Source organism: Martes martes (genome assembly GCF_963455335.1).
Source record: "Martes martes genome assembly, chromosome: 3".
NCBI lineage: Eukaryota > Metazoa > Chordata > Mammalia > Carnivora > Mustelidae > Martes > Martes martes.
The window spans coordinates 160,227,231-160,248,631 of NC_137890.1; the positions used below are offsets into that span (position 1 = coordinate 160,227,231).

General features: G+C 44.6%; 2 protein-coding genes across 2 annotated transcripts; one reads left to right on the forward strand and one right to left on the reverse strand.

Annotated features, from left to right (window-relative positions):
- Window positions 1-1,102: 1,102 nt before the first annotated feature.
- Window positions 1,103-21,011, forward strand: LOC308340507 (uncharacterized protein; the record flags this gene model as incomplete). The annotated part of the gene is made up of 2 exons (XM_080799737.1): window positions 1,103-1,163; window positions 20,264-21,011. The coding sequence occupies 2 exons, from the start codon at window positions 1,103-1,105 to the stop codon at window positions 20,614-20,616; spliced, it is 414 nt and encodes a 137-aa protein (XP_080655863.1). The 3' UTR covers window positions 20,617-21,011.
- Window positions 13,575-13,979, reverse strand: LOC308340506 (uncharacterized protein; the record flags this gene model as incomplete). The annotated part of the gene is made up of 1 exon (XM_080799736.1): window positions 13,575-13,979. One exon carries the CDS (start codon window positions 13,977-13,979, stop codon window positions 13,575-13,577), a length of 405 nt encoding a protein of 134 aa, XP_080655862.1.
- Window positions 21,012-21,401: the final 390 nt, after the last annotated feature.

Below are 21,401 nucleotides of genomic sequence, written 5' to 3' on the forward strand. Positions count from 1 at the left end.
GCCTGGGGTGGGGGGGTGGAGTGGCTTCCTCTCCCTTACGTTGTCTGGAGTAGCAGGAGGAAGTGGGTTCTCATAACAGTCCAGCAAGAGCAGCCTTTCTGGAGTCCTGGTCCCAGCCACAGGCTCTCCAGGGCCGCAGAGGCAGCCGCGAGGAGAGCGATCACTTCATATAAACATTCTCCTGGCCTTGCTTGGTCTGAAACGGGGGCCTGGCCACCGGTCTTCAACCTGAGAGAGGCACGGAAGAAAGCTCAAAAGCGAGCGAGCCCTTTCTTATGTTTTGTTCCTTCAGTCATTTAACAAACAGCAGCAGAAACTTCACTCTTGGCCGATGACTTCGGAGCAGGCTGCCCACAATTACATCTTCAGCGTCTGAGATCATACAGCGTTTTAAGAAAATGTTAATGAGCAATCAGTTCTTGTGAATGAAGAGTCTCAGAGAGCCAGGAAACGCCTATCCGAGTTTTAAGGGGAGAAAGAATACATTTAGGGGTGCCTACTTTTTGTCTTTTCAATCCAGTTTTCACTTATCCTTTCAGAAAGTTTTTTGTAACAGAGAGGTGTGTGGTGAAACCCAGTAGAGAGAAAAACAGTGCTGGTTTGTTTTTTTCCTTCCTTAAACCCATGATGACTAAGAAGTATATATAGCAACATGGGATTTTACCTGGCTCTAGACTCAGAACCCCATGGCTATAAAAAGTAAGGATTGTTCTTAAATATTTCAGGCATTTACTTAACTCAGCAGCTGCCCGCTGACTACTTACACGGGCCCAGGCACTAGGGGAGGCCCTGGGGGAAAAATACATACACGTGTACATTCTCATGGGCGCATACCTCTTAGAAGTATGTTCTAATCCAAATATAGATTTAAGAGACCAGTTAAGGTTAAAATTAGCAAGGGTGAGGGACCGAGACTTCAACAAGGAAGGGAGCAAAGGCCCCGTGAGACCTTTCCTGGGAAGATGGATAAACAACCAGGCGCTGGCTCAGCCTGTAGACTTGGGACATGAAGGGCTCCCCCAGCAGAAGGCAGCATCAGACCGCTCTCACCTCCTAAGTTTTCCTCCTCTCTACTCCTTCCTGAGTCCTCTCTCCTGACACCATGGGGTGCTATGGCTGCAGAAGTTGTGGTAGCTGCGGTGGTTGCAGTGGTGGCTGTGGCGGTGGCTATGGTGGTGGTGGCAGTGGCTATGGTGGTGGTGGCAGTGGTTGTGGTGGTGGCGGCAGTGGCTGTGGTGGCGGCGGCAGTGGCTGTGGTGGCAGCTGCAGTAACCCTGCGGTCTGCTGCCGCCACTCCTGTAGTTGCAGCTCATGTGGCTGTGGCTCACGTGGCTCACGTGGCTCCTGTGGCTGCGGCTCCCGTGGCTGCAGTGGTGGGAAGGGCTGTTGCCAGCAGAAGAGCTGCTATAAGAAGCAATGCTGCTGCTAGGCAGGTGGTGTGCAGGTGTTGCTGGGGCGTCTACTTGCTCCCATCGCTAGGGATCTCCTCCATCCCATCTGTCTGCTCCCGCTGTCTCCCTGTCATGAGAATGTCCTGGAATTTTCTCTTCGCTTAAGTATCTCACACTCGGGAGTGTCGGTGAGTCTTCACTTTCTAGGAGCACTAGCAAAGAAGGTCTCGTACGAGGACAACCGGGGAGAAAGATGGAGAACATCTTGATCATTCATCTGTGGCGCTGGTGGCTGTTGCACTTGGCAGATGCTGGCAGTTCGGCTGATCCTGGGAGACACAGGTCTGGCACCTGCCCCAGACAGTAGTAATGGGGGGCAGACTCCCTCAGCCTGTCCCCGTCTGCTGCTCACCGTCTACCTGCCCCGCTGTGAGAGATTTACCGCTTGGGGCTCTGTGTTGGGACCTTGGTTGCACGTCTTCTCTTTTTGCTTTGAGTGACTCATGATTTCACACCTCAGAAGAATCTAAACCAAAAGGAATCATTAAACCAAAAGATGGGAGCCCTTCCCAACACCAGAAGAGCCTCCCACAGCAGCCCTGAGGTCAGACCAGTAGGATCATTTTACTCCGAGTTCATGGCTGTTCGTCAGGGTCTGCCTTTCTCATCTCTAAGTACAATGGATTCCTGATTTCTCAGCTGCTGCTTTGTATTTCTGGTTATAGTACTAATAATCTCTAATAAACTCTACTAGGTCATCCTTAAAACATTGACTCCCAAAAGCTTCTCATTTGGTGGTCACCTCCCAGGGAGGATGAACGGGTGGTGTTGAGCTGGGAAGAAAGGGCTCCACTGGGGTTGCCTGCATTTGTTGTGAATGCCAACTACTTCTGTAAATTTAACCAACATTATATTTTTCATTATTTTATCTGTTTCAAATCTATAGTATAACCTGAAATATTTTCATTTTTTTCAAGAAGGTCTTAAGTAAACTGACAGTAATAGTGAAGCATACACACAGAGCCTGATAAAATCTACCTCAGGCATCGGGATGTCTATCGTGGCCATCCATGCATATCTTTCCAAGGCAAAATAATTTCATGAAAATACAGATTTTGTATACAATTTAAATTTGACTTTGGAATGGCATCCTTTTGACAAGTGGATTTCCTCAGTTGAATTTAAAATTTGGGTTTAGCCACAAAAGATTAATTCCCACAAGGTTTTAGCCAACTCAGGTCTGCCTACAACCTAAATATTCCCTTACAAGAAATCATAATACTGCTTCTCAGTTAGAAATTTATTTTCACATTAAATGTATACAAATCAGCTTTTGGAGCTATGAAGCTTTGAGGAAAACTCTGCCATCCCATTTGCAAAAGGGGTTTCCCATAGAGGATTTCATACACACCACCACAATCAGCTTGCGTGAAATAAGTGTGGATAGGGATAATGAGGAAGTTTGGCCTTCAAAATCTCTTGAGGAGTTTTTTTTTTTTTTTTCTCCCAGTCCCCACTAGCTATCTTTGAAAAATGAATATCAATCTGTTGGCATGGGCATGGAAAAACTGTCCCTTTTCTACAATATTGGCGAAAATGCTAAATGGTAGTGCTTCTCAGGATGGCAATTTAGCAATCCGCACATTTTTTTTTTAAAGCACATGCCTTTCTTTCAACAAAGAAATACCACATCTTGGGCAAAGACATGTAATTGGCAAGGTTATTCACTGCAGTGTAGTTAAAGACCAGGAAAAAACCTAAATGTTTGCCATTGAGGTCACATTAAATGTTATATCTATACATCAGAATACTGTACAGCTGTTAAAAAGAGTGAGATTCTGGGGTAACTGGGTGGCTCAGTCAGTTAAGCATCTGCCTTTGGCTCAGGTCATAATCCCAGGGCGCTGGGATCCAGTCCCAGGTCAGACTCCGTGCTTGGTGGGGAGCCTGCTTCTCCGTCTTCTCCCTGCTTAAGCTCTCTCTCACTATCTCTGTCTCTCTCTCAAGTAAATAAATAAAATCTTAAAAAAAAGAGTGAGATCCCATGGTGTCTGGAGAGTTAAGCATCTGCCTTCAGCTCAGATCATGCTCTCCAGGTCCTGGGATCGAGACCCACATCATCAGTCTCCCTGCTCTCTCTCTTTCTTGGAAATGAATAAATAAAACTTAAACAAAAAAAAGAGGGGGTGAGATTCTTGTGAACTTAGAAGGGCTTAGAAGGGGTGATTTGAGAGCTCAATGAAATCATTTATGTGACTAGAAACTTACCCAAAATATTATAACATGCAGTCAAGGGAAAGGTGTTATCAGCAAGGTGTGGGGTGGCTATGGGGTGGGGGGGGCAAAATGGATTAGGGTGATTTTAGAAAGAAAAACCTAACTGATGGAAATCCCACAGGCTTTTGGATGGCATGAGCACCTCCAAGCATTATAGTGTTCCTGTGACATCACCTCCCCCAGAGAAGTATTAATGCTTCGGGGAATGTTCATACCCAAAGAGAGAGGTGCTCTGAATTCTTCTGCTTCGGGGGACTCACTGTGTCTCTTCAATTACACAAATGGTTCTGGACCTGAGGCTGACAGAGTCCCGGCAAAATTGTGGCTGTGACAGTGACAGTGCCTTCATTGCTGTGTGGGACACAGGTGTCTCTGACTTCCAACTGGCCAAAGTGTTCAATGTCTCAGACTTTGGGTTGAAAGTAAAGTAATTTGGGAAACAATCAGGAAAGTCTTATAATCAAGTTAGGTTAATCTATAGGTTTCATTAAATAATCCACCCTAAACTTGTTCTCTGCAGGTTTTCAAATTCCTATAGGTCCTTAAGATGTTCTTTAGTTGCAGAATTGGACCTGCACTGTCCCTCAGATTTCTAAGGAAACACACCCAGATGAGAGGAGCTAGTCCCCAAACACATTCATGACAGAGATTCCACTCTCCATTGGTAAGAATGCTTTACCAAACGTGGGGAGATGCCACCCAGAGACATGAAATGCTGCCCTCACTTCTTCCCTGTGTCCACCTACTGTGACTTCAGACTGGGGAAACTGACACGAAACATTCAGAGAGAAAAATGGAGGAAACAGAGTGGTAACTCCTTCCTTCTTTCAAAACATTTTTTTCTGAATTTAAAATAATGTAAATTCACTATAAACAACTTCAAAATACAGAAAATTCTTTTTTTAAAAGATTTTATTTATTTGTCAGAGAGAGAGAGAGAGAGAGAGAGATCAAGAGAGTGAGCACAAGCAGCGAGAACAGCAGGCAGAGGCAGAAGCAGGAACCCTGCTGAGCAAGGAGCCTGATGTGGGACTTGATCCCAGGACTCTGGGATCATGACCTGAGCCAAAGGCAGATGCTTAACCAACTGAGCCACCCAGGCGTCCCCAAATATCGAAAATTCTAAGGATGAAAGTTAACATTGCTTGTAATAACCACTTCCACCTGTCGTATTTCCTGCCACTGTTTTCCTAGGCTTTTTTTTCCCCCCAATATTTTTAACTTGGAGAATCACAAATCTATAGGAAAGTTGTGAGACTATCACAATAAGATACCACTCATTTAAGTTCGCCAACGAGGAACATTTTGCCAGAATTTTAGTTTTCTCTCTCCCTTTCATCTGAGAATAAGTTGCAAATATGAAACTTCACCCTTAACAAACTTGACCCCTAGCATGTATTTTCCAAAAGAGATCTTCCTTAAAACTACCACACAATTTTCACACTTAAGAAACTTAATAGTGATACATGCTACTATGTAATATAGACAATCTTCAGTTTCTCTATCCCAAAATACCTTGTAATTTGTATTGACAATTTTAATAATGTCAACCTGGCTCCAACCAAAGATGTATTTTAAGTTGGCTTTTATCTAGAATGGTCCTCCAACATTTTATTTTTGTCCTGGCAAGTTGTTCTTGCAAAATCACCCTCAGAATGAATTTGTTTGTTCCCTCATGATAAAATTCGGGTTAAACACATTTGCAGGAATACTACACATGTGATTTTTTTTTTCCCCTCAGAACATGCTATTGGAAAGTATGTGATGTCTGTTTATCCCTTAGTGGTGTTGTTAAATGCAATCAGCTAATTAATATGATGTCCACCAGATTTTGTCATTGTTAAGCTACTCTTTCCCTTTTAATAATCTTGGTGTTATTTTCTGTGTATTTATATAACAAAATGAAGAGTATTACAAATACATAGGTTTTATTCTGATTTTTGACTTACCATTTAATTGTATATAACTGCCTTTATATTGAATATTTGCTTTTTAGAAACTGTTTTTCATGACCACGTAATAGCCAATTTTGTGTGTAATTTCCTCATATTCACCACTAGGATACCTAAGCAATTAGACATTTAGCTAACCGTTTGGAAATATAAACTGGGATACCAACAACAACAACAAAAAATGATTTTTTTCCATTATTTTGAAAATCATGTAGATTTATAATTTTAAAAATATTATGGAGAGGTCCCATGTATTCTTTTTTAATTTTAATTTTAATTTTTTTAATTAACATATAATGTGTTATGTGTTTCAGGAGTAAAGGTCTGTGATTCATCAGTCTTACACAATTCAGAGCACTCACCATAGCACATACCTTCCCTAATGTCCATCATCCAGCTGGTCCCATGTATTCTTACTCTAGCTTCTGTCAATGGTACTATCATGCATAACTATAGCATAACAGTGATTTTTTTTTAAATAAAAACTTTACATCACACCAAATCTCCATAAATTCCAGATGGATCTTTTTATATTTTAATATTTACATAAAGATATTTCAACATTTATACTTTATATTGAAATATAAAAATTAAAACAATGATGTAGTTTAAAAACTATGGGAGAATAGTTTTATATTCCTAGAATGGGGAAGATCTTGCTTATTATGGCACCAAGACCAAAACTTATAAGAAAAATATTAATATGTACAATTTATATTTAAACATCTGCCAACAACTCAATATGAACTCAACATGTCTTCACTAATAAGAAAAATGTTAACATAACTCAACATGAAGTCTCAATTTTTTTTTAAACTGGGAAAACTATATATGCTCATCTGACAGACAAAAGATAAATATCTTCATATGTAAAGAGTTCTTACAAATCCATATGGGAAAAAATGTACAAAGGACAGAATCACACATTTAAAAAAAAATAATAAACCAGGGCTCCTTGAAAAATGGGTGATTCCTGGTTTGGTCATGAAATGCACAAGTTGAGCCCTGAACATCTTGTCACTCTGGAAAACAGGAATCTACAAAGTGTAAGGGAGTCACATTGAGGTGAAAATTTGAGCATCAAAAAAAATAATAACTGCAATGCACTGAACACATTAGATATTTTTAAATACATGAGTTCATAATAATACCAAAAAATAAAAAGTAAACCTCATAGTCATCTTTGGAAGATGCCAGAAAATTAACACATTATTTTGAAACTGGTTTTTAAAAATGGTGGGGTGGAGAATCAGGCATTTACTCTGCCTTTTGTAAGTAAAACATACCTCAGAGTAACCAAAGAGTTGAGAAGAGGATATTTGCCTCTGCAGACAGAGCCCAGGTAACGAAGAGGAAGGAAAAAGCAGTCCTAATGAGTTCATGGATGTCAGTAGTGACTAGCCAGGGATGACTTTATCACACAGAGTGAGACAATAGAATGATGTATCTCTTGATAGAAGAATTCAATACCACCAATGAAGCAAGCTTATCCAAAACTAGATATGGAATCCTAACAGGCCACGAGATCGGATTACTGGAATTCCAGAGTGTTAAATGATTCCACGGGGATGGAGTCTTCCAACTCCAGAATTCAGCCATGGAAAACTAACCCACTGTACAGCAAAGACAAATTGCAAGGACATAGAGAGGGCTGCAGGGGAAACTCAGGTTAGAATAGACAGGAAAGGCTTCAGCCAGTTCTAGGGACACATGAGTCTTCTTAGAACCCTAACTAGATAACTGATTTTATTTTTTATTTTTCTATTTTATTTTATTTTATTTTATTTTTTCAGTGTTCCAAGATTCATTGTTTATGCACCACACCTAGTGCTCCATGCAATCCGTGCCCTCCATAATACCCACCACCAGGATCACCCATCCCCCCACGCCCCTCCCCTCCAAAACCCTCAGTTTGTTTCTCAGAGTCCACAGTCTCTCATGGTTCATCTCCCTCTCTGATTTCCCCCAATTCACTTTTTCTTTCCTTCTCCTAATGCCTTCCATGTTATTCCTTATGCTCCACAAGTAAGTGAAACCATATGATAATTGACTTTCTCTTCTTGACTTATTTCACTCAGTATAATCTCCTCCAGACCCATCCATGTTCATACCAAAGTTTGGGTATTCATCCTTTCTGATGGAGGCGTAATATTCCATTGTGTAAATGAACCACATCTTCTTTATCCATTCGTCTGTTGAAGGGCATTTGGTCCTTTCCACAGTTTGGTGATTGTGGCCATTTCTGCTATGAAAATTGGGGTGCATATGGCCCTTCTTTTCATTGCATCTGTATCTTTGGGGTAAATACCCAGTAGGGCAATTGCAAGGTCATAGGGTAGCTCTATTTTTAATTTCGTAAGGAATCTCTACACTGTTTTCCAAAGTGGCTGCACCAGCTTGCATTCCCACCAACAGTGTAAGAGGGTTCCCCTTTCTCCACATCCTCTCCAACACTTGTTGTTTCTTGTCAGGTTAATTTTGGCCATTCTAACTGGTGTAAGGTAACTGTTTTAAAAATAAGGTATTTAGGGAAATTTGAACATAACTAATTACTAAGAGATATTAATCAAAAATTATTCTTAGGGGCCGCTTGCTGGTTCAGTCAGTTACGTGTCCAGCTCTTGATTTTGGCTCAGGTCATGATCTCAAAGTTGTGAGATGGAGACCCTGTATCAGGCTCCGAACTGAGCTTGGAGCCTGCTTGGGATTCTCTCTTTCCCTCTCCCTCTGCTCCTCCCCCACCTTGGCTTGTTTTCTCTCTCTCTCTCTCTCTCTCTCTTTAAAAAAGAAGCATTCTTAATTGTTAGGCATGACAATGGTGTTATGGTTATACTTTAATTCTTACAGATTTGTTTCAAAATAATTGGCTATGAATTAATCATTGTTAAAGCTAGGTCCATGGGAGTTCATGATACAAGTTTAAAGTTGGGTTTTTGTGAGGTTTTTTTACAGTGAACTTCACTAATAAGCAAAACATTAATTTTTTCATCTGCTATATTAACAAAACATTGTTTTAATCATATCTGGTGTTGGTTGCAGAGTATAAAGAAACCCTCAGGCACAGTGGCTGGGAATAACTGATAAACATTTTATAGAGAGCAAATTTATAACTTTTATCAGCAAAGCGTGGATAATCTTTGATCTAGTCAGTCCACCTTTAAGAGTTTGCTCCAAGGAAAGAGTCAGAAGTGAGAAAAGATGTAATGTATAGCTAACATTTATTGAAGTCTTATTTTGTGCCAGGCACTGACTCATTTAATCTGCATAATAACCATTTGGATTCCATATATTATTTTTTTAAGATTTATTTTATTTATTTGAGAGAGAGCTCATGCGTGCGTCCTTGAGCAGAGGGGCGAGGGGAGGGTGGGAGAGGGAGACATGCAGTGATCATGGCTGGCTCTGCCCCAGGCTTTGGCTGGAATTCAGTCCCTCAGGTGGTCACTGCTGCACTGCCCTGGGCACTCTCTTGCTCAGCGCGTCCTGAGAGATCCATTGGGTTCCAGATCCCACAGCCAGGCACAGCTGCCCCTATTCACCCCACTCCCACCCACATCGCCAGAGAGCTCCTCCGCTGCCACCAGCTGGCTCTCAGGGGTCCCTGCTCTGCTGGGCTGAGGGCAGAGCGCCCTGGGTGTCCACGGTTCTTACAACCACTGGGCCCACTCCCTACTCTCTTCATCCCGAGGGTGGAGCAGAGTCTTGCTTTAATTCCCCATGACCTTTCCCATCTCAGATTACAACTAATGGCAAGTCTCTGCAGGTTCAAAGATAAGAGGGCATGATTTAAAACCACAATCAAACACAAGCCAGGCTCTTCACGTGCAGGTGCCTCTTCCCACATCCTTCCACCTTACTGCCTACCCCTCCTCTTCCTTCAGGAGGCCCACCAGCATCTTTGCTCCCTTTGGAGTCACAAACCACAATTCAACTCCATTGAAAGAAGGATTCACCTGCCCCAGGCAGGGCCTCACCCCGCGTCCTATTCTGAAATCTGTCAGGGCTGGCTCAGATGGTGGAAGGTGGGAAAATCGTTCCCTTCAGGGTAAATCCCACTTTAGTCCCACCCTCCTGGATAAGGTCTGCCTCCTGCCTCCAGGGTCACAGCAGGACAATGACCTAAGAACTCAATTAACCAACAGCCCTACCTCCTGATGCTTGGAGTATTTAATTCAAGCAACACATGGGATGTGGCCTGGGAATATTACGCCTCCGTTGAAAAGTACGTAACTCTGTCGTATTCATTTTCACACTCTCTCCTTCACTGGGAGGCTAAAATTGAACTGGAACATCTCTTCTAGAGATTCAAGGCCAGTGCTCCAGACCATCTGTGATGATTGGCTTGAACAAGAGGACCCACACTGACTCCCCTCCCATCCCTACCCCCGCCCCAGGCAAGTAGGTGCCTGAAGAGAAACAGGTCTACCCAAACCGCTCCAAAGCAGCACAGCAAACGAATCGGCCAGGTCCTCGTGCCCTGAGGGACTTTCTCACTGCCCCCTCCACTCCCCCGCCCGCAAAAAGAGCTTCCTCAGGGTGGAGCGGCACCCGTCCTGCCCCTGCCATTGTCAATTCTCAAGGTACAGTTACAATAATCTTTCTGCAGAGAAAGTCAGGTGATCTTATCTCGAACTTGCCCTCCTCAGGGGGCCTATGACACCCATAGCCAGGCTGAAGTTTGCAATGACCTGGACTGACAGTTGAGATGAAATTCCTCACCCCCCACCCCCACCACCTTGCTGAACACCTGCTCCCAGCCCTCTCCTCTGCTTATAGCCCCACAGTTCACAGTGCTCTTGACCCTGACAACTGGACACCTCACTCCCTCCGCACTTCCTGTTCTGTGCTCAAATGTCTCCCACCTTCACCATGACCTCATGACATCACATTTTAATATACTTTATTTTTTTAAGGAACTCCATGGCACAGAAAATAATGGACTGTAACCTCTGGTTCTTAATATACTCCAAGCATAGTCTTCTTTATTTAGTTTGCCAATTATTTGGATAATGTAACAGGATAAAGCCTTGACATCAAGGTCTAAAAGGTTCCTCACCACCCCAACCCTTTCTTCTGCACACCTACACCCAGGTGAGTGCTTACCCTAAAACCTATGCTCACCCTTTCTTTGCTTTTCTTTGTACATGGATTTATTACATCTATATACATTCTTTCCCGTGAATACACTGAAATTCATTTGTTCATCTACTCTTTGGATGAGGGGAATTTCCGTTGCTTCTGGGTTTTGCTGTTTTTGATAGTGCTGCTATGAACATTTTTGTATCTATCTGCTAGAGCATGTGTGGGAGAATTCCTACACACCCTAAGTGTGGAGTTGTTAAGTCTCGTGGAAGTAAAGGAAGATTAACAAGAACAAAGGTTATTTATTCAGAGCTCACTACAGCAAAGGGATTCTGGCTTGCATTTTGGCAGAGGCTTTTAGGTGGAAAAGGAGAGGCTCGATGGGAGCCTGTGGCCGGAGGAAGGTGGAGGCGGGCTAACTAGCAGCAGCACATCGTATGTGACTGGTTGAAGGGGGGCATATCTGGCTCTCTCTAGTTGGTCCAAGTTGCAAACAGGGACAGAAATCTGGGAAGCTGCCAGTGACTGATCAGGTCCTGACCAGTTGGGGCCGATTATTACAGGATTTATTACTTGACTTCCTGGATTGTTTGCTGGAGATAATGATCAGGTTTGGAAATCTGACCTGCAGGTAGAAGATGGGCTGCCTGTGCAACTTGCTTAGATAAAGGCTGGTTTCCTGCCTAGTTGCTGCTGATTATAGGTGAGAGTTCTGTTTTTGTATATGGTTCGGTCATTGACCATTTGTATGTTCAGTCTTTGGTCTCTAACATACCATATGATATACTCATTTCCTTAGTGTTATTATCTCACTCCCACGACTAGGATGTTAAGTCTATGAGAATGAAACTTTTTATATGTGTTGTTCACTGATGTATTCTTAGTGCCTAGAACAGTGTCTAACACGTTGTAGTTACTCTATGCATTTGTAAAATCAGGAAATACGGTGTATCTATAAAAATGTCATGCTGCTGGTGCCCATGTCTTATTTCCCTGTTATTCTCAGAAGTAAACATGTATCACTCAGACCTAATCTCCTTCTGTTAGTGCAGGAATGCTCCCAGCCCTGGATTATTTTTCTGTGTCCCGCCATGCCCAGGAGTGTCTGTCTGAGTTGGTGATCCCCAGCGGTCCGATGAAGCAAATTCATCTATTTCATGTTATTTTCTCGTTCCTTTGATGTACACATTAGTGTGAAGGCTAGCAAGTGGTAACAAGTAATGCCCCTCCCAGAAGGCAGTATCACCCACCATCCTCTGGGTGTCTGTGAACACAGACTTGCACCAGGCAGGAAGTACCCATTTCTGCTTGAGTTCTGTGAACCCCGGCAGGGCCTCCGCAGAAGCACGCCCAACGCTGGAATTTGGTATGTGCTTTTCCCTTGCTCCCTGTGCTGGGGTCTCCTGCTGTTCTGTTCAGAGCAATGTTTTGAAGCAGTTGCTGTCTGTGAGTATTTCCCGGATGGACGAGGGAGAGAGAGGACCCGAGATCTTGTGGGCTGCCTGAAACGTTGAGCTGCACCCTTCTGCCCCTGTCTCCGTCCCTTGCATTCCAAAAGAAACAGATTAAGTAGAAAAGTCTAAAACATCATTCCTATGAAAGGGTACTGCATTCTGAATGTGGGTTCATCAATTACATACACTGTGTGTGGTTTCGCCTTCAAGGGACACTGAGACATGTGGTCTGAAGACAACCCATTGTGGTGTTTTAAAGATTTTTTTTATGTAGAGAAAAAGAAAGAATGAGTGGAAGGAGGGGCAAAGGGGGAGGAAGAGAGGGAGACAATCCTCAAGCAGACTCCCTGCTGAGCCGCACGTGGGGCTGGATCTCAGGAGGCTGAGATCCTGACCTGAGCAGAAATCAAGTCATATGCTTAACCCGCTGAGCCATCCAGGCATCCTCTCCCATTGTGACATTTTAATTTTTCAGTCCTTATAGTATATTTTGATATGACAGAATATAGTCTAAGTGAAGAAAGTGTTTGGATAACTCACAATATTTACTAATAGATTTATCCTCTTGTGATCACACTAGTATTTTGTGACCACAACCTGACAAAGACACAGTTAACTAGTACTGGTGATGGAATAAAAATTCTCATTAATATGCAGTCAGATTAGGTTGTTAATAGGACCAGACAGAAATAACTAAAACCTAAATAAGTACTCATTGCTTTAGGTATTAAATTTCCCCTGACTGTAGACACCGAGATCAAAATCTTTTAGAAAAGTGGAATCCGGAGGTGGAGAAAGAGTGTTGATACAGTGTTGCCAGAATCTTTTTGCTGGCTTGCACAGGAGGATAGTTGAAGCCACCAAATTACGACCATTGTATGAAAACCTATTAATGACAGATTACTCATTACTTACTCCAAACCTATCTCAAACATCAGGGGTCTTACTTTGATGGGTGTAATCACATCCTTGGGTGAGACATTGTCAAGTAAGGACAAGAGAGGAGACATTGGTGAGACTTTGAATGTCAGTTTTATGTGGTTTATTAGGAAAATCATTGTCTTAGGTTTACAGAAACAGAAACTAGCAGAGATTTGGGATATAGAAGTCACAAAAAGAGGAGGAAAGGAGTAGAAACACATATTTCAGCGGTCACATTTCAAGAAAGGATAGCATTAACAATCATCACTCTATTTTGTTGGGCTCACACTTTGGTGATAGATGGGGGGTTGTGTTGGTGTTTTCCATTTAGAGGCAGGATCTCAGGGACCGAGCGATCTGTATTAAACTCCTTAGCCTGATAACCAGTGTCATGTCACCCTTGGTGACATTCAAATCCGGGAGGACTGTCAAGAAGAAAGAAAATATTATTAATGGGATAGTTACCTGCAGCATCTTCCCAGAAGCCGGCCGGCCAACTAGCAGCAGCATTGCTTCTTGCAACAGCACTTCTGCTGGCAACAGCACTTCTGCTGGCAACAGCCCTTCCCACAGCCACAGCCACACGAGCCACAGCCACACGAGCCACAGCCACACGAGCCACAGGAGCGGCGGCAGCAGCAGACCACAGGGGTACTGCAGCAGCCCCCGCAGCAGCCGCAGCAGCAGGGGCAGCAGGCGGAGCAGCAGCCCACACGGTAGCATCTGCAGGTGGTGCAGCTGCCACAACCGCCACCACAGCCGCCGCAGCCGCCGCAGCCGCCACAGCCACCACAGCCCCCACCACAGCCACCACAGCCGCCACCGCAGCCACCACCGCAGCCACCACAGCCACTGCTGCAGCCACCGCAGCCACCACAACTTCCACAGCCACAGCACCCCATGGTGTCAGGAGAGTAAGGACTCAGGAGAGGTGAGGAGGGAGACTCAGGAGGTGAGGGAGGTCTGATGCCGCCTTCTGCTGGGGGAGCCCCTTATATACGCAATCTGGGGGTAGGGACAGTGAGACACATGACCACTTCTCTGTGCTATTTAGTTCAGTCATCATGGGACAAAATCTCATAATCTATTAATTACTTCCCTTTTTGTGATGTTGGCTGGATTTATTAGGTTATTTGTTTATTTTTCTAAGTCAAATAAATGCCCTAAAAATTCCAGCAAGGGCTCCTGGGAGCCATGGAAAAGGGGATGCTGTCAACAGCCACGGACATGCTAAGAAAGCCCACGCAGCACAACATCCTGGGGCTGAAACGATGGGCTGACGCGCAGCGACAATGAACATCGAGAAGGGGGCTTTTTCCGTGCCCAGCCCAGAAGTCCTGCTACTGCCCCTCGGAACAATGTGTTACTTAAACTATAGCCCCTGGAGGATTTTACTAGTTAACCAAGCACATTTAGATATGGCCTTAAGAAAAACATACACTGGCAACAGGTCTTTGGGGAGAAGGATGATATTCGACCGTGAAGCTGGGCAGCCGGGGACGCCTGGCTTGCTCAGGGCGGAACGCCGCCCCTTCACCGAAGCCGGGCAGCCGGGAACACCCGGCCCCCCCAGGGCAGAACGCCGCCTGCTTCAGGGAAGCCGAGCACCCGGGAATGCCCGGTCAGCTCAGGGTGGAACGAAATACCCCCTGCTTCCCTTTTCCGTTATTGCTCCTTTCTCTTCCCAGAAGTGCCCCTTGTTAGTTAGATGAGTCCTTTGAATGTGCTTGATTAACTATAAACTTTATCCTCTTTCTTGCCTGTCCACGAGACATGTGACTAATGTTTGACCTTCATCGTTCTTCTGTTGGCTATTGTTTCTATCTAATAAAAGTGGGACTCTGGAGTTGCTCTGGGCCGCTGTCTTTCCGACTGTTGTCCCCTGCTCCCAGTCTCTTGCAGCTGACTTGTTTGTGCCTAATTCTTCTCCCGTTCGCCAACCAGAAGCGGCAAAGTCCTCTTACCAAAGACTGGAGAAATAAAAGGAGCGTCAGGCTGAATGTCCTTGCCGACTGCAGAATCAGCCTTGCTACCCTCATCAGAGATGTTTTCCAAAGAATGCAAGTCTCACTCCCCGCTACAGAGCCATCCAGCCGGCCACCGTGTACTGCTGTGTAGTACCTTTCACCTTGGAAGGCTGCTTAGAAAGCACAAGTAAATATTTGCAACGGCTCCTCTTTTATGATTCCTACTGCATTTAAAATACAAAGGCTTTTCCTAATTACAACAAAACATGAATCTGAGTGCTTGGGGTATCAAATGCAGTCTAAGAAGAAACTACCTGAAAAATGGTATGCCCGCAACGGCAGGCAGATGAAGAGAAATACTTTAACTACGTGCATCTCTTTTTAAATTCATATTCAGGGTATATTTGAAAGCTACTGACATGACCCATTTTCCCTGTTTCCTGTGGTCTCCTATGGGTGACCATACACTCAGCCTTAGATCCTGTTCTAAAACATGCACCAAATAATGGCACAAAGTGGTCCATCACGGAACCTCCCAGCACAGAACATCATCTATGCCAGGGGCTGAATGCTTCTTTATTATTGAGAAGTATTTTTTTTTAGGTGAATCTCAGGTGACTATATTGCTTTGAAATAATAGTTGAGAAAATTCTTTGGAAAATATTTTGGGAAGATAAAGCAGTGGTAAGGGTTCTTAACCTTGGCGGCACCGACATTTTGAGCCCGACAGCTCCTTGTCGTGGGGAGTGTCCTATGTATTCTAGGATACTGAGCAGCATTCCTGGCCTCTGACTAATTATGGCAAACTCTCTCCCAGTGATGACAACCCAAATGTCTCCAGACATGGGCAAAATAGCCCCCCATTGAGATCCAGAGTGCTACCAAAATGTAAGGGAAATATCCCATATCCTAGCACTTGGGCAAAGGCGGCAAGTTCAGAACTAGCCCTTGAAGTCCACAAAAGGATTTTGTATGAAATTCTTCTCTCTTTTTAAATTTTTGGAGAGAACCCCCCGGGACATATGATTCAGAAGGGGTGAAATATGTGGGGTGGCTGGTGTGAGGCCAGGGAGGGGCTCACCCATGCTGACTGATCCCTGCCACAATACTGACAAGAGGCCAGAGCTCAAAAAATGTTTGTTGGATGGAGTCACTTGATTTGTGCTCTCATCACTTTCTTTTGTGTCAAATACCACAGGGATGCAGGCGGTCAGTAGTAAGAAAAATCACAGGAAATGCTAGTGATGCCAACAAAATGAAATCCTAGCCCCTTTTAAAAAATGAAGTAGAGCACAGCACAAAATCAAAACAAAACAAAAAGCCACATGAGTCTCTGCTATTTTGCCCGTCAGCACAAACCAGCATTCTTTTACCCCCACAGGAAGGGAAAAAAGGAATACAGAGAAATGCAGCCCATGCTTGGTGAGGGAAAGGGGTGGGCGCCTTTGCTGAAGCAGCAGGCTTGCTTTCTGACTCCTGGTTGCACAAGCATGGCTGAAAAGACAGGAAGCCAGGCAGAGGGGCCTGGCGACAAAAACTTTGTATACTATGCTGTACCCCAGGGAGCTCAAAATGGTTTCCAAGAGACCTTGGTTGTGGGGAATGGAAAGGTAGTGATCCAAGAAATCGGGAAGAGGCCATAAAAACAGAGCTGGGAGAATGCCGTGGACAAATCTGCCATCTTGGAACTTTGGCCTGGGGCTTATATCCCATGTCTCCTTCCCCCTCTGTTCCTGTTGCTAACAGGCTGGGTAAGAAGACCCCATCTTTTCCAAGATCTGCCACTGCGTCCTCCTCAGTGTCATTTTGGAAACCTTCAGTGTGATAAGATTTTGGGCCCAAATTCCTTTGCCTGACCACATCTGTCTTAGTTTGGGCTGCTTGAACACAATACCAAACACTGGGTGCCTTATAAACACTAACAGTTCTGGAGGCTGGAAATCCAAGATCAGAATGCCCCCATGGTGGGTTTTGGTGAGAGCCCGCTTCATGGTTGCTGACTTCTCAATGTATCTCCACATCGTGGAAAAGAGGAGGTGAGAGCTCTCTAGGGTCCCTGACTAAGGGCACTAATCCCATTCATGAAGACTCCACCCTCATGACCTGATCCCCTCCCAAAGGCTCCACCTCCTAATACCATCACAATGGGGGATAGGATTTCAGCCGAAGCATTTTGGACTCACCTCCCACCAGTCTGTCCCTTTCTCAATTCACTTCTGTGTCCCTGATACGGGAATGAAAATATAAATAAAATATGACCCAGACTTCAAGGAGCTCAGTCCGGTCAGGAACACAAAGTATATAATCTGGCAACATGACGGCAGAAAAAAGGAGTAGAAAAACTGGCAAGAAAGGAGTGTGCAATGCTTTGTGGGCAATGATGACACAGACACAACATGTTTCAGCTGAGCTTTGAAAAAGACCAGAAAGCTCTCAAGAGGCCACAGGTGAGGAAAATCAGGGTGGTGAGGTATCCTTCTTGAAATATAATTTTTTTTAATAACCGGTCATAGTATCTTTCTGAATATAAAAAACATCCAAGAAATTAAACTTAGTTGTGAAGGCCAAGGTCATGTGCCATTTCCTTAGGCTTTGCAACCTACAGTGACATTTGCAGAGGGGACTCAAGTGATCATGAGACCCGGGAGCTCCTTCAGAAGGAATGAGTGATTCATTGCAGGCATTTCTGCAGGGAAGCGTAGCCTCGGAGGACCACTACTGTACGTTAAATATGACAGGAACTAGTTGTAATCCCTGCGAGTGATGTTGAATCTCAAAGTTAGAGCCGAAAGGAAAAACAGAGCCTGGACATGTCAGCAGTAGGTTCTGAGAAAACAGAGCAGATCTTACAATTGAAGGGACATAGTTGTCCCTTTGTTATGCTCAGCCAAGGTGAAGCAGAGTTGAGTGGAATCCTGGCTCAGACCCCAGATGTGGCACTCAGCATGTACCTTGACCCCTCTGAACCAGTGCTAATGGCATTTGCCTCCTAGGACTGCACGGACACTAACCACAATAAGGTACATGTGATTAGAAGCTACAGTGACAAAGTAAGGTTGCTACATTTACTGTGAACTTCAATACGTAATAGTCAAGATTTTACTGTGATTATTTTAGGCCTGGTGACACAAAGCTAGGCAGGGCATAAACTGTATACAGGTGACCCTTGAACAATGCAGGATTGGGGCACCAAACCCCCACACAGTTTAAACTATAACCTTTGACTTCCCGAAAACTTAACTACTAATAGCCTACTGTTGACTAGAAGCCTTACCGATAACATAAAACATCGACTCACCCGTTTTATATGTTATATATATTATATACCATGTTCTTACTTTAAATAAGCTAGAGAAAAGAAAATGCTATTAAGAAAATCACAAGGCAGTGGCGTGCCTGGGTGTCTCAGTGGGTTAAAGCCTCTGCCTTCGGCTGGGGTCATGATCCCAGGGTCTTGGGATCAAGCCCCGCATCAGGCTCCCTGCATGGTGGGGAGCCTGCTTCCCCCTCTCTCTCTGCCTGCTGCTCTGCGTACTTGTGTGTTCTCTCTCTGTGTCAAATAAATAAAAACCTTTAAAAAAAAAAAAAAGGAAAAAGAAAATCACAAGGCAGAGAAAATACATTTACACAACTGTACTGTATTTATTAAAAAAAATGGGGGCGCCTGGGTGGCTCAGTGGGTTAAGCCTCTGCCTTCAGCTCAGGTCATGATCCCAGGGTCCTGGGATCGAGCCCCACATCAGGCTCTCTGCTCGGCGGGGAGCCTGCTTCCTCCTCTCTCTCTGCCTGCCTCTCTGCCTACTTGTGATCTCTGTCTGTCAAATAAATAAATAAAATCTTAAAAAAAAAAATGCACTTACGAGTGAAACTATGGAGTTCCAACCTAAGTTGTTCAAGTGTCCACTGAACATTTTTCAAATTAAATGTGAATTATTTCAATGAAAAGATATTCTGGAAAAGTTAAAACTGGAGGCAGAGATTTGTAGAGAAATAGGACAAATAGGCGGAACACGGCTCTGTGTGATACTATAATGGTGGCTACCTGTCATTATACATTTGCCAAAACTCAGGGAATTTGTAACACCAAAAGCAAGCCAGAAAGAAAACAGTGAACTTTGGGAGATAACGACACGTTGAGTTAGGTTTCTCCATTGTGACAACTGTCCCACTTGGGTGGGAGGCTGATGGTGGGGGGAGACTGAGTGTGGGGACAGGGAGTATATGGGAAATCTCAGAACCTTCAGATCAGTTTTGCTGTGAGCCTAAAACTGGTCTAAAATATATAGTCTACTTTACTCTGAAACTAATAATACATTATACGTTCATTAATTGATTTAAATTTTAAGAAAGATTCCGTGTGTGTGTGTGTGTGTGTGTGTGTGTTTATACACACACATATATAGTCTACTTTAAAAAAAAATAGACATGAGTTAACCTAAACAAAGGAAACTGAGGCACGGAGGGACGGTGGTTTTCCTGGGCCTTGGAGCCAACTTGGCTCCACCCACTACCCCTTGAGTGCAGAACACAGGGAGATGTGAGCTGGTGCCAGAGCTCTTTTTGAATTATATCATCACAAACCCTCCAGCCCCAGAGCAATCCCTTTCCAAGTGACTTTCCCATCTTTTGACCCATGAGTCAAGGACCAAGTGAATCTGAAAATCAATGAGAAAACTTCTGGATTTTGTAGCCTGAGAACTTTATGACACGTGAAAAGAAGCAAATGGGGGAGCTTTGCTTCCCTAAGGGGGATCCCACCTTCTCTGGAATTCAGCAAAGACTACCCGCAAGCAGAGAAGGGTTGTCTGTAACCCAGGGAAAGACGATCACTCGGCGAAGGGACCCCGATGCTCACAGAATGCATGAGCTTTCATCCCGGGAGATTCCTGTGCCAGTCATCCTTGCGCTTGAAGACTGCTCGATGCAAACTAGATTAAACATTTCAGAAACATGTTGTTTATTAAAAGCATAACTGGAGGAAGAAGTAAGTGCTAACACAATTCTATGAAGTCAGAGGTGCTCAATGAGGAAATACATTCAGGGTCTTGTGAAATTCGGCCAAGGAAGCTGGTGCAAACCACAACAAGGAAGTGGCCGCATGCCCGGGGTTGGGCCCAGAAGCAGGTATATAAGGGTCGGTGAAGCACAGGGCACCAGACCTCCCTCACCTCCTGAGTCTCCCTCCTCACCTCTCCTGAGTCCTTACTCTCCTGACACCATGGGGTGCTGTGGCTGTGGAAGTTGTGGCGGCTGCGGTGGCTGTAGCAGTGGCTGCGGCGGCTGTGGCAGCGGCTGCGGCGGCTGCGGCGGCTGCGGCGGCTGCGGCGGCTGCGGTGGCGGCTGTGGCAGCTGCACCACCTGCAGGTGCTACCGCGTGGGCTGCTGCTCCGCCTGCTGCCCCTGCTGCTGCGGCTGCTGCGGGGGCTGCTGCAGTACCCCTGTGGTCTGCTGCTGCCGCCGCTCCTGTGGCTCATGTGGCTGTGGCTCATGTGGCTGTGGCTCATGTGGCTGCGGCTGTGGGAAGGGTTGTTGCCAGCAGAAGTGCTGTTGCAAGAAGCAATGCTGTTGCTAGGTCAGCTCTGCCTCTAGCGTGAGAGATGTCTGGGGCTTTGCTCCCAGCGTTTGGTAAGACCTCCTCCATCCCTCCTGCCTGCTTGCTGCTGTCCTATTACTTTGATGTCTTAGAGCTGCTCATTCTGTCCTTGTGCTCTGAGTTTTAGGGCTGATTCTTCCCCTCCAGTGTGCTAGCATGGTGACACCAATTTCTTCTCCCTGTATTTTCCAGAATGTAACCTCCACCAGGTAACTATTCTCTGTCATCTTTGAAATCATGTCTCCATCTGGAAGAAAGATAAAGGAGCACTGTATATCGTCAGCCTTAGGGAATGGGAACACGGGCTCTCAGGTCAAACATCTACTTATATTATAAGCTTGATAAAATAAAATCATGATAGTTCGTATTTCATTTTCTTCAAAAAATTACTTATGATGAGCATTCCTATTGTACATTTGCTAACTTCTTTCCATTTCTATGTCTCTGTAAAAAAAAAAAGGTAATTCTTAATAAAAAAAAATTATTCTCATTATTCTAATGTGTCTCTCTGTTGTATAAGATGTGTACCCTCCCGGGGCACCTGGGTGGCTCAGTGGGTTAAAGCCTCTGCCTTCGGCTCAGGTCATGATCCCAGGATCCTGGGATTGAGCCCCGCATCGGGCTCTCTGCTCAGCGGGGATCCTGCTTCCCCCTCCCTCTCTGCCTACTTGTGACCTCTCTCTCTCTCTCTCTCTCTGTCAAATAAATAAAAAATATCTTTAAAAAAAAAAAAGATGTGTACCCTCTCATGACTGAGGTCAATG